General features: G+C 40.9%; 1 protein-coding gene across 1 annotated transcript in view; it reads left to right on the top strand.

The window, feature by feature from the left end:
• The first annotated feature begins 551 nt into the window (after window positions 1–551).
• MARCHF11 (membrane associated ring-CH-type finger 11) overlaps window positions 552–14,137 on the top strand; it is a 32,472-nt gene continuing 18,886 nt past the window's right edge. Inside the window, exons 1-2 of the mRNA XM_069808890.1 lie at window positions 552–1,078; window positions 2,201–2,356. Coding sequence (XP_069664991.1) covers window positions 812–1,078; window positions 2,201–2,356 — 423 coding nt within the window. The 5' untranslated portion in view covers window positions 552–811. The remainder of the gene's footprint in view (window positions 1,079–2,200; window positions 2,357–14,137) is intronic.

Genomic DNA, 14,137 nt, shown 5'->3' with positions numbered 1-14,137 from the left:
CACACATGCTTTCCTTTAGCAGCCTCAGCCAAACTTCAAAGAATTCCTAACCACTGTGGGTTTGCTTTTTTTTTTTTTTGAAGGTATTTGAACATGATGCTTTTAGCAGATTTAATTTTGAAAATGAGGTGATGTAATGGATTTGAAAAAAAAGGGGGGGGGGGCAGCCACAAAAGACTAGGAGGACTGCTGTTTCGCACCCAAAGAACAACTGTTGAACGTTCGTTCTATTGAGCTTTCGCAAGTGCAATCTCCCGCAACGAAGAACCCAATAAAGCAAAAATAAAGATCTGTCAGCGTCCCTTAAAGGGCCTGGGTCCTTCGCAGGGCTGCCGGGGCCGAGGAGAAGGAAAACCAACCTGCCGCGACTCGGGGCCGGGGCCTTAAGCCCCCTTGGCCCCCGGCGGGGCGGCGGCCGTTGGGGCTGTGAGGGAAGCCGGTGCTGAGGGGAGGGACGAAAAAGGCGGGAGGCGCCCGGGCCAGGGGAAGGCGTTTGGGGCGGGGGGAGGGGGCGGGTTGCCTGAGGAGAGGCGGCGGTTGTGGTGACTGACTCGGGCCGCCCCGCTCCGCCCCGCCGCCTCCGGAGCCACGCACAGGCGCTCACCCACGCACACCCCCGCCCCACGCGTTCCCTCACAGGCACACAGCCGCCGCTCCGGAGCCGGCTGGCGGAACGTCGGCGGAGGGGAGGCGGCGGCGGCCGCCCCGGGTCACCTTCCTTGCCGGCAGCCAGAAGGGCGGCCTCGCCGCCATCCCTCCCTCCCTTTGGGCCGTCCTCCCCCTCACCGGGCGGTGAGCGGGCGCCCCGGGCATGAGCTGCGCCGGGGGCAGCGTGGTCGTCCCTCCCGGGGAGCCGGGGGAGGCGAGCGGGGACGGCCCGGAGGAGGGAGAGAGCGGCGGCCCCAGCGGCGGCGAGGGCCGGAGGGGCGGCTCGGAAAGCGGCCGCGCCGAGGCGGGGGCCGCCGCCGCCGGCGACAAACCCGAGACCCGTTCGGTGTGCAGCAGCGAGAGCGGCAGCGGCAGCCACCCCGGCGGGGCCGGCCCCATCTGCAAGATCTGCTTCCAGGGCCCCGAGCAGGTGAGGAGAGGAGAGGAGAAGGGAGCGGGGCGGGCGAGCGGCTCCCCCCCGCCCCGCGCCCCGCCGCGCTCAGCGCCGGCCGGACCGACCGACTCATCCCCTCACACCCGACCGCCCCCAGCCCCGCTGCCGGGGGCGGCGGGCGGCGGGGAGCGGGCAGGGCTGGGCGGCGGGAACCGATCAGCACCGGGGACAGGGCTCGGGAGCCGCCCGCCCGGCGGGGCAGCGGCGGGAGTGGGCTGCCGGCTGCCGGGGGAGGCGGGGGGAAAGGGGCACGGGCGAGCCTCGGCTGCCCAGCGAGGTGGTTGTGACCGACGGCCGGGGAAAAGCTGTAGGAAAAGTCGGAGGTTTGCCGCGGCTGGCTTGCGCTCTCGGACATCTTCTTGCCGTCACGCTCGCCGGCTCTCCGGACGGGGGCTTGAGGCGATGCGAATTTCTCAGGTTTCTGTTAGGCTGTCAAATGAGAGAGTGTTAGCTTACCGGTGATGGTGAGAAGACCGCCGAGTGTCTTCTCTGTCATTACTGGACACAGTGTTAGCAATGGACCCCTAACTAGCATTTTATAGCTTGTCGTGTAGTTTAGCTTAAAAAAAAAAAATCCTTCCGAGGAAAGAAGAGAACAGCCCATTTACATAATACAGAAATATGTGAACTACTGGGGGAAGCGCTCACCTCCCTTATTTGAGGTCCTGCCCGAGAGCTGGCTAGCTGGACAGCGCAGAGCCCTGCTCCAAGAGCATGGTTCTCTCTGACGTCACCTGCTTCTTTCCTAGTGATGACTGCAAATAACTGTTGGAGAAATGCGTCTAACCGCTTTCGGTACCATTAGAGGTATTTGAAAGGGCTAATGCTACTGCCGTTTGATGCACGGTAATCTTTCACTTGTTTCATGTATGTACATACACATGCATTGACAGTTATCTGGCTTTGTCTCGTTAGAAGCACCTAGGTGTTTTTAAGACAGTTTAATTTTTGAGTATTTTTGTAGCCAAAACCACACACTTTTTCACATACTGAAGTCAAGACCAGTTCATTGTTACAGACCTGTAAATGTTTTGGTATTGAGTATACATGTCCGGAAAAGATTCCCTTACAATTAATGTTTCTGTGTTGCCTTTTCAGGGTGAATTGTTAAATCCTTGCCGCTGCGATGGGTCAGTACGATACACGCATCAGCTTTGCCTGTTAAAGTGGATAAGTGAAAGAGGGTCATGGACCTGTGAACTCTGCTGTTACAGATACCATGTTATAGCAATTAAAATGAAAAAGCCTTGCCAGGTAATTTGTTTGTTTGTTTTTAAAAATATGTCTTTCCAGTAATTTTTAAAAACAAAATGATTCTTACATTTATTTCAAGGTTTTTGGAAAATACAGCAGAAGAGCCTATATGCTTCACCAGTTAGCACTTGCACCCACCCAAAGTTAGTTTTTAAGACCAGTTACCTATTGAAATGTGCGATCATTTGATTCAGTTATGTTCTTCTAGCTTTGGGCTTGCCATAGAAATGGTCTTCAGAGGTTGTTAAATTCTGTAATTAGACGAGTCACACTGCGACATGACAGAACAACTTGGATCCCCTGGTTCACCTTCTAAACTTTAAACATGGCTTTACAGTTTGTTAAAGACTCAGTCAAAGGTTGATTTCATTCATTCTTCAAGCTTGGGGTCCAGAGGAGAGAGGCAAAGACAACTTGTGTTGACTGTGTATTCATCTACTGTAAAAAAGTGAAAGGAGGTGACTTTTCGGTCTCGGCACAATCCAGAGTAGCAGAATGCTCTTTAAGTTTTGTCCACCAATAGCTGTTCCAGAAGCTGAAATGTGCAGTCGCATTTTTCACAGCTCCCTTTTATCAGCATCACAACATGCAGCTGGAAGTTAGGATATTATAGTGGTAGCATGTTCAGGGAGAGGGGAGGGGAAACTCAACGCTTCAGCAGATCTGTTAGGGAAGCCTTAATACCACTTTGCATATCAGAATTCCTTAGGGGCTTAGAATTCCATCCTAGAAATTGTATTTCATAACATCTGAGGAACACATTTAGTAAGATAATTGTATCTTTTTTTAGTTTTGATCCTATGATCTCAGAGATGATGGAGCTCTCAAAGGCCAGATCACTCAGGTCATTTTTCTGTGCCTGAGTTTGATTGGAGTTTTATAGAAAAGACATGCTTGGATGGTAATAGCAGTTGTGTGAGCATGATAAGCATTCCTTGGATGCAAGGATATCTGGAGTATTTGCTTACAGCCATTCAGATTAGGTGCAGGTACTTTCAGAGGCAGTTATGACTTCAAGTTTTTTCTTTATGAATCCACAAAGGAAACTTTTTGATGAGCTTTCCTGGATAGAACCTTTACGATGTAAAAAAGCAATGGATTTGTAAAACGCTTCAGAAAATGAAGGTGGTAGATTCTGTTTCTACATAGACTTTATCTGGTGGTTTGGCATGGGATTCTGTTTGATCCTTTGGCTTTTTTTAACCTTTTAAAAATCTTTATTTCCTGTATATCCACAGCAGTCTCATCCTTTTCCTAGCAAAGGTTATATTAGCAACAGTTTGCAATGACAGTCTCTGAAAATAGTTGTTTGACAGCAAAGACATGACACGGTTGCCTGCATCTAGTACTATTTGAGATGTCCCAAGGTAGCCAAAATATCTACACAGGATAGCAGATGTGACACAACTTTTGAGAGACTCTGGAACTGCAGCTGGAGGCCAAGCGGGTAATTAAAAGACACCTGAAATGTCGCTATACACCTATCTGTGGACAAGAGATTCAAGCCCCAGTTTGAAGAACAACTATTCAATTTCTGTGGAAAACAGAAGCAAAGAAGAAAGAAAGTGTCAGCAGGTGACACAGTAGACAACAAAGTCTGGCCGAGCTACAAGTGAGGTAGAAAGAAACTGAAGAGCCAAAAGTTAAATGCCATTCTCTTCATGAGTTATGGCACTTTTTTGGGGGGGTGGGAGGGGCAAATAGTTTCATGTTTCTCCTTCAATAGCTTAAAAAATGCTTGATTTATTCTTAACCCTGTCTTTCTTTTTTTACATAAATTATTTAAGTCTGTCCTTTTTTATTCTTGACAAAATAGCATACAAAAAGATTTCATGGAGTTGCATACTCAAAGAATAAGTTAGATGTACATTCCTGGGGTCAAACTCCTGACACCCGAAAGGTCACGCATCTCTTTGGAGGGACGCAGTAGTACCTTTCTCATTCTCTTACACTGAGTATTCCTCTTGTAGTTACAGAATCTAAAAGGAAGTCTCAAAAGTGCAATCATCTGTGTATTTTTATAAGGGTGATCAGTATTCAAATGCCCTCACTCCTCTCCCATATTCCCAAGTATAATAGTATCAGCCATTTTTAACAGCTGTCTTGGTTGTATTTGAAGCTGTCTCATTTTAAGCTTTCGGGCAGGTTCTGAATCATTTGCTTGACTACACAAAAGCCTTTTTTCAGGTAACTTTTTGGTCAGGTTTGGTAAAAAGCTAAGGGCTAGACCGTTTCAATACACAAGTAGTTTACAATGTCTTCACTGAGGTAGCTAATGTACTTAGAAGTTCCCAAGCAAGCAAGACTTCTTGCATTACATTAGATACAGTATTGGACAGGAGTAGTTCGCTCTCTCTACAACTAGTGGTCTACCTCAGTCCCTGTTGTCAGAATTGTCTCTACCAGTCATTTACTTATTAGATCTGTGTAGGCAGTGTCATAAGAGAGAAAAAGGATGCTATTTACCAAAATAACTTTTTCTCAAGTGAATTGTCTATGCAGATTTACACCAGCTCCTCAGGTTTACTTCTACCTCATGTATTTATGGAATGTAACAATGCGTAGGGAGTTAAGATGTAGGAGATTTTTCTATGTTTTCTTCCAGAACATTGGAATAGATGTAAATACTCCATTTAATATCTAACATTTTCTGTGGTTTCTGTTGCTTCACGGCAGGGAAAGTAATCCCAAAGGGGGGCCTCTTTGGAGGCAGTACATTCAAGGAACAAAATTTACTATGGTAAGTGACTATTCCAACAGAAATTTTTCCAGTGTCACTTTGTATATTTCAGCAACTACTATTTAATTCACTTTTAAGAACTCAATCCTGGAAACACATAGACTTTTAATATAGGAACAGATCTTAAAACATAAAAATTAACAAATTAACCAATGGGCTAACAGTGGAAGATGAGCACACAAACAAGTTGATGGCGTTTGATATGGTATTTCACAGAGAAATGCAAATTTGGGTTTTTGTCAGTATCCTTCTCAGGATCATATCAGAAAGATGTATTTAACCTTGCACTAGTCCATTAATGAAAGCACATGTTCATGTTGCTGGACTTGCTCTGTGTAGGGGCGTGGAATATGATTCAATAATAGGCAAGGTTATGTTAATAACTAGAAAGCCCCCCAAACTATAATGAGGGGAGGTGGAACACATATTGCTTTGGGCAGGGAGTTTTGGAAGGTTTTTGAAACAGCTTAAAAAGGAGGGAGAATTCAATGTCTGACTTGGAAATAAAACCCACTTAGAATTACATTTTAGATTAACAAAGGAAGCACAAGCAGAAATATTTTTTACATTGGTTTGTTAAGCTTTATAATTTGTACAGATTTTCTTCCTAAAGGAAATATAAACAGATTGCTTTATTTTTTATTGGTGCTATTTAATTATTAAGCTGTTAGCAAATTAATTCACTAGACTTGCAGTTAAGCGTGAATGTATCTTGGAGAATGTCAGTTCTCTTGTGAGATTCAGAAATGATGTTTAAAAGTGGAATATAGTCATGCAAAGGTTGAGAAAATACACTTTGGTGCCAAACCCCATCATTTCTATAAAAGTGACCAACAAAGATATTTAGAGCTTTTTCTAGACTGTTACTCTAGTCTGTCATAAACTAGTATTATGTTAGATATTAAATATATCCTGTGCTTCTCTTCATTAAAACTTTATATTCTGGTACTTTAGGTGAACTGGACCTATTCCAAAAGCGATACAGTAGATCAGTGTGGCAATTTAAAAGCTAATTGCATGACAATTCAACACTTTTTCTGACATCAGAAAAATCACAAACCAGTTATTTAAAAAAAAAATTCTGAATTGTTAATTCTGATTTCTTAACATAGACAAAAAATTCAGGTTGTACTTAATATTTAAGCAAGTTTTAGTTACCGGAGGTGGACTATGGCTCGTGAGTTGTGTGGTTTTCAGTGGCTCGAATTGTGACTATTAACACGTCTTGTAAATGTGAGTAGTCCTCACTCATTTGAATAGTCTCACTGGCATCAATTAGATAAGCATGAGCAAGACTCTATAGCAGACTGCATGTATGTATATGCATGTTGTATTAAAAAGTGCAAAAGTCAAGTACTTCAGATACTTCAATATGGAGGCCAGTGTCCAGAAAAAATGTGTAGTAAACGTTTAGTAAAAGTTATGGCTAATGACTATGCTCAGCTGGATAAAAACCTTTACTTTTTGTAGGCATAACTAAGAAGGGGAAAGGGAGAAGGCTCAAATCTCCAATTGTGCTTTTTAAACCAGACTGTGTACTAGCAACAATCTACTAATGTTACTGCTGTTACATTGCCTGTAACGAAGAACCAGGAGGATACGTTGTGCTATTCAATATGTGAACGCACACAAAGAACAAAAAGAATTGTCCCAATTTTGGACAATTTACAAAGGAGTTGGAACAAGAAGTAAGGGACGAGTCTATGGGGATATGTAAAACCAGTGGGCTCTGTACACTAACCATTTTTAACTCTCATTGAGCTTTTGGCATGTCAGATGGGATGAGTTTTAGGACGCCTCTTGAAAAGAAAATAATGAAGCTTTGCAGGCACCCTTTGTATGGAAGGCAGCATGGAAGGGCTGTTAGAAAAGAAAACATTTGGCTGAGATAGGTATCATGAACTGAACAGAGATGAGATTCAATGTCTGAGTAGTCATTAGAAGGTTATTAATATGTCAGTAAAAGCCTGGAAGGACTTCAGAATTCAAGTCAAGTCTTTTTTATCTGTCATGATGGGGAAGAGAGGAACTAGCACAGCAGAGAAAGAAGGGCAGTAACATGGTCAAAATAGTGGACTAAAAAAATTGTATTTGAAGGAGTCTTGTGGTCGCTGAGAAAATTACATTTGTCATGAGCTTAAAAGCTGTGTTACAGTAATTGAGACGTAAGATGAAAGTGATGATGAGAAATGATTTTTTTATATATATGAATAGTCTTAGATATGCTACATAGAAAGCACCTGCAAGTTTTAGAAATATTGTGAGCAGGAAGATCCGAATAGATATTTAAATTTAAGACAATTCCTGGGTTGGCAGACAAATCCATACTGCTTGAGAAAGGTTGGGACATGAAAATCCTGGAGATTTTAATGACCTTAAATCTATGGTAAGTTCTGTACAAAAGGTGCAGACAAATATTTTAGTTTTGACAGGAGAGAGAAGTCTGAAACAGAAAAGTAGATCTGTCAGTCACCAGCATAGATACAGTAGTTGTACTTCTCACACTCTTTCTTCTGCTAAGCATCTACTTTTGGGCACTTCTAGGGAGAATTTACTAGACTAGATAGACCTTTTGATTTGATATACTCTGAGTCGTTTCAGTGGCATGCACTGGGTAGATGCTGGTGATTATGATCAATTCTAAGTAGTGTGGTTAATGAGTTTAGAAAAAAAAGGATAGCAGGGCTGTTGGAGAGGCCAGTGGTGTCAAAGCTGGTTTTTTTTTTCTGTGGTGGGAAAGGCAAAATATATTTCCCGTGTACTTTCTGGGAAAGATCTGAAGGTAAATGAGAGACTGAAAAGCAGAATTGGGGTAAGTGAGTGGATGAGGAGGAAGGACAAAATTATTTCACTGCTGCAAGGTAGAGAGATTATAGAAGAGAGGACAGTAAAAATTTCACCACTGACAGAAAGGACAGAAATACAAAAATAGAAGGCATCAGAGAGGAAATGCCAAGGGGATAATGAATTTTGTGTTGTATTATGTTTTCTTTGTTTTCTTGTAATTAGTGCACAGAGGGACTCAGAGATAAAAGGCGCAGAGAGTTGGAAAATAAAGGCAGCAAAAAGGTGTGGAGACAAAAGTCAGTTAAGCTTGAGAAATGCGTTTGGTTAGCCATTCAAATGAGAGAACAAATTTGTCATGGAGCAAGTGAGCAGGCCACTGGTGCACTACTAGCATCCTAGGAGGAAAATACGTGGCTGTTAGCATACAGAGATGAAGGAGCACAAGATGGACATTACAGTGAAAAGGAGGGACAAAACTGGAGAGGCTTTAGAAGGATGGAGAGAATTGGTGACTAATGACAGGTAAGAGGGAACAGGGGATGGAAGAATCATCAGTACCAATGATCTGGTACCATGACTACCATGAAAGTCATGAAATAATGAAGAATAATATGTGAACAAATGAACTGATTCTATCACAGTGATATCACAGTGATAGTTGAGTAGGGATAAAGAAGAACTAATAAAAAAAGACTAGATATAGACCCAGATGAAAAGCTAATCAAAGCAAGCAATGGCCTTTTGTTGACTACGAACACTGAAGCGTATTCGTAAGTCCAATGAGGAGAGATGATACTTATCTTTGAGATCAGAGCAGTCATCAACACGGGAGCTGAAGCCATCAGGATGGAACATGGGAGATTATAGAGAGTCAAGAATTGAAATTAGAAGGATGAAGTAGATGGGGGTTAAGTGCACAGAAAATAGAAGCTTGAAAGAGTGGAAGGAGATTGGTTTTGTTTTAGAAAAGAACTGAGAGTGAGGAAGGAGGGGGAAGATATAGGTCAGAACTGCCAAAACCTGGAAACCAACTGTTTGAAACCTATGATTCAGTTCAGAAACTTGGATATTCCTAGTCTAGTCAGGATTTTGACATTGTATGGCAAAAATTATGCTTTCTCTCTGGTTGGAATGGATCAAGATTGAAGCGGTGATCTAGAAGGTGTAGTTAATATTTGGGATTTTGCTACAATGGTTGGATTGCCACCAGCATACACTTGAGATCTACTTTCCTGATTCTCCGTGCATTCACGCTTTGCTAGATGGAACATTTGGTCAAAGTTGGCATCTCAACTGATAGAACTCAAGAAATCTGTTACTCTTGTCAGAGCATCAGCTACAGCATGCAGGGAGATAGACAAGCCACTCTGGTGCTCACATTTGTCTATTTAAGATAGGGGATTATCAGTAAAAAAATAGATTAGGCAAAGAAATGGTGATTATCGCATAGAGAACAATTTTGTACTAACATGTGGGTAGTGATTTTAGACTAGTTCTGTTGTGTTCAGGCAGTTCTGTTTGACTTTTGAAGTGTACACTAAGGTAATCAAGTACCTACACAAAATAAATAAAACAGAACATGTTTTAAAAAAAGAATAGCATTAAAGGTTTGTGCATGTGTGCCCCTCATATGTTACTCTTTTATTTCCTGTAGCTTATTAAAAAAAGCAGTTGTTTTCTTGTTTTATTTTGTGAAATGCATAAATTGTGCTCAGAGCAGTTTGCTTGAATGGTGTGAAACAACAGTTAGTGCAATGTAAACTGTGAGCTGTACTTGGAAATAAAATTTTCCTTACAAATGTCATCCTGATCTAGTGGTAAGATATATATAGATATAGATTTAAAGAGTGTCATTATCTTGGTGTATTAAATAGTGGGTTAACTATTTCAAGGAAAAAAGGTGGATTCCTTTGAGTCTAAGATTTTCATGGGTCAAAATGACTAGCATGAGACATACTGCCAGGTTGTTTTTCAGGGGAAATATCTTGAATAAATGTTATTACTAGCATTATAAGCATAAATTACATATTTACAACAGATTCCATTAGAAAAATACATCCCAAAGTAAAAGACAGCATGAATGGGAATCAGGATTGCTACATATACATAGTTACTGCCATTTTAAATGCTTGGGATATCTAAGTAAACAATGCAAGGCTTAAGATATGGTGTGGGACCTGCATTTAGGAACCTTTGATTTACTGGGTTTTGTCATTTTTTTGTCTGTTTGATTGGGTATTTTCCCAGTAGCTTGATCTTCTAGCCTAGAATTTATGAAATTTATTTAGTGATGAAGATCTGTGAGTTTTTCAAAAACAAATTCCTGTCTTTTTGTCTTATGTCCAAATTCCTGATTATTCAGGTCTTTAATTCCTATCAACAGAGATTAGTGAAAAACATTGTAACCAAGTACTGGTTGTTTCAGCATGCTTCTTCTATTTCTTAATATGAAAATCTTGTTAATAAATGATAGCGTGCTGCTTTTATACCTCTCGTCTATGACTCCTTAGCTCATGCTTATTTGGCAATGTAAGTAGCCTGCCCTGAGCACCAAATACTGTCATAACCTCCTGACTTCTCTACCAGTCATGCTACGTCAACTGTGAAGTGCCACTGTAGTTCTTTCCACAACTGAAATTTGTCAAAGAAAATTTTATGAAATTCATTTTGAAACTTCCTTTGAATGCTTCTTGGTTTCAGATGTTGGTCAGTTTGCACTGAAGTCTTCAGTGCTTCATCCAAATGACCAGCAGTCATGCTAACTTACTTCTTTCTTAAATTGTTCAACTGGGGAGACAGCTTTTGCACCTATTGTACTTAGATATTTTAATTTTAAAAAAATTTGTCCGGTACATAGATGCAAATTGGATGTTTGGTATTCAGACTGAAGTCTCTTTCCTACTGCTTCAGCTATGTGCAGAGGACAGCCCCTGCCTCCTTTCATGCCAACAGTGCAACAGTGAAAGAACAATTTGACCTCAGTTCTGTTGAAGTACCTGTCTGAGTCAGGGCACCATCATTGTGAGTTTTGCTGGCATGACTCTTTTCCCATAGGGTTCTTTGCTTTTTGTTGTAAATTTCATCTTTCCTTTTTATTTTCTTTATTTCTACATTTCTTTTTCTTGCTACTTTTGTTTACATTTCAGTGAAGCTGATGAAGAATGAGTATTCCAGTTTTAGGCACATGCTGTTTCCTTTCCCCTTATTATACATCCCCCCCCCATTTTTCATGTTTCTCTGCCAGCGTCTTCCTTACAGGGCAGTATTAAACTTTGCCATTTCTGTGACAAGCATATTCCCGGTACACGGATACACCATATTGATACCCACACAAACTATATTATTGGATGGAGCCTATTTCCTGAGCTAAGGCTCATTTTTCTTGTCTTTTATGGCCAAAGGACAGATATAAGAAAAAAATAATTCCTTAGTAGTTTCAGAAAGTCATGAACCTTACCATCAAGATTAAATACTTGCTAACTTCATGCGTATTTAGCTACTCTGCTAACACTGGAAGAAGATTATTCCAAGCACTACGAGGACCTTGAAAAAAGGCAAATTCCATAACTGTGTCTGGAAAAAATGAGAGTAAACATCAGTACGCCTTCTCTTCTTTCATGCTACGGAAGCTCTCTCTGCTCACTGGGCAAGAACAGACAGACAGAGAGTCTACTTCTTAATGGAATGCTTTATGTTTCTCTCATTGCTATTATCTGAACAATCTGCAATTTACAATCTACTATAACTTGTGGTTAGTCCCAGCACATTGTGTTCCTCCTTGGATGACTAAATTCTGCATCTCAATTTCAGGGCTGCTGTTTCATAGGAGGAAAGCAATATGACATTTTTTACTTGAAGCAGTCGGCATAACAGCTGATGTAAGCTCACTGGTTCACATCAGAATAACAGGAATAGAATACAGGAGTCTTACACTTGGCAGAGTTTTCCTGCACTTGCAACACTGTCCTCCACATAACCTCCTTCTTTCGTGACCACAGGAGTCATGAGAAGATCCTATCATTTGATGTCACCTTCCAAAAAGGACACTTTGCCTGTATTTAAATGTACAATGACTAAAAATCCTCCTGTGACTTAATAAAGAGGGTCAATTCCTCCTCAAGCAGCATTTACAGAGTATGGTGTATCATCTTATTGCTTTCTGAATGCTTGCACCAAATAGAAATTTGATTAATTACTGATGCCTTTTGATATCTGTCAAACTTAAGGGAAAGATCTTCATATGATCCACTACTCAGTATAAGGAGAGGGACCATCAAATCCATCTTGGGGATTTCAAAATCCTCTACTTCAGCCTCTCCTTTCCTTCCTATAGCCTTGGGTAAAAGATCTAGAAACTATGTGAATTGCTGGTTATTCTAGGGAAATGTGTCTACTTCAGGTTTTCTCCAATGAGAGTTGATACAGTTACCGTGTACTTGAATGTGTTTAGAAAATTGTGGAAAATCTGCTGTGTATTCACTGGGAAGAGTTTATGGCTCTGTGGATTTTAGAAACTTCTCTTTCCTCTGGGCCTTTCCCTCATGCTTTTGTAGATCTTGCTGATATAATTGCTGTGAACCTAGCTACAGCAATTAGGACTTACAAGATCTAAGGACTTCAGTCTTTCAGCCTAAACTATTTCAGAAGAGAAAGTAGTTTCAGTAGTTTAAAGTTACTCTCAGATGTCTTGGTGTTTATCAAGTGACACAAGTGAATTTTTGTCTTCGTTGTACAATCTCATGCATCAGGTCCTCATGATAACCTCCAAAAGGTTCCTTTCTTCCTTGTTTGGGTTCAGAGGTACAGGCTTCAAGTCTGTTTACTGCAAAATCACCTAGCATTTCCACAGGGCTGTGTCCTCTGACCCTGAATCAACATATATGAAGTGTGAATAAGAAGCCATGTCTTTGTCCCAGTGCCACTCTCTCCTTCTTTTTCACCTTTCGCTAACTTTGCTGATGAATTGGCTGTGTTATCTAAGTACTGAACCATTGTTGCCTCTGACATACGAATCCCTAAGGATGTGACCCTTGGTTATGACATTAAATTTGTGACTATTTTTCTACTCCCCTCAGTAACTATGCTGACTATTCCTTTTCCAGTATTGTGACAGAAGTCAGGAAGATTCTTGGGATAGAGACCTGCTTCAGGAGGAGTTACACTGTCTTTTATTTTAATTCTGATAATCAAGACCTAATTCCATTCACTTTAGGGGAATCATAGAATCACAGAATCATAGAATGGTTTGTGTTGGAAGGGACCTTAAAGATCATCTAGTTCCAGCCCCCCTGCCATGGACAGGGACACCTTCCACTAGTCCAGGTTGCTCAAAGCCCCATCCAACCTGGTCTTGAACACTTCCAGGGATACACATAAACTTGAAAAGCGACAATTTGCAGAAGAGTAAGTAGTTCTTTGATAAGTGTGTTTTCCATATGGACAGCATGGACTTACCTTTCATTCTCTTAGGTGCTTCTTACATTTGAGAGAAACTGAGGGTATTTTTATTTTTATTTTTATTTTTATGTCTGTATTTGTACTGCGAGAGATGATACATGGGTTATGTGTAAGTCATATAAGCACCATTAAGCCAAGAACAATTTATAGCTTAGGGATTTTCAAACACAATGATACGAATGGATATTCCAGTTTTTTATATGATAACCATTGCTTCTTGCAGCACTATGAATGCTGATGCACAATATAGCAAGTAAGTCAGAAAGCTGGGTATTTTCAGTGTTCAAAAGCATCTGTTATATTGTGCAATTTAATGTAATTACTCCAAGGGATTTCAGACATATTCATGATACCATTAGAGAGAAATACAGAGTTTCTGGTGTAGTGTATACTATAAGGGCAACTGTTTTCCTTTTTTACAGATAGGGCTATCATATTTGATGATATTTAGTATCTAAATTGCCGCTTTCTGTAATTAAGCACTACATCTTATACGTTTTCAGATCTTAAAAATAGAGTCTTATAAGTCACTGGGTGATCAAAACCATGGCTACCCCAAACTATTAGAAAAAATATGATTACCAGTTCAAACAACAGTACCTACTAGTTTGTAGTTGTGATTATGAGGCAGTACCTGAAAAAACTAAGGCAACTGACTTTTTAAATTTTGCTGTTTATTAGATTTTTAAATTAATAACTTAATAATTAAAATAATTATTATTAATAATTGTAGTAAGCATACATTAAATTAGTTCTTATAAATGTATTGTGCATCTTTTTATATCAAGTTTTAATTA

This window comes from Haliaeetus albicilla, chromosome 21 (assembly GCF_947461875.1).
Source record: "Haliaeetus albicilla chromosome 21, bHalAlb1.1, whole genome shotgun sequence".
NCBI lineage: Eukaryota > Metazoa > Chordata > Aves > Accipitriformes > Accipitridae > Haliaeetus > Haliaeetus albicilla.
Note: the sequence above shows the minus strand (reverse complement) of the source record. Positions and strands in the feature narration are given on the sequence as shown.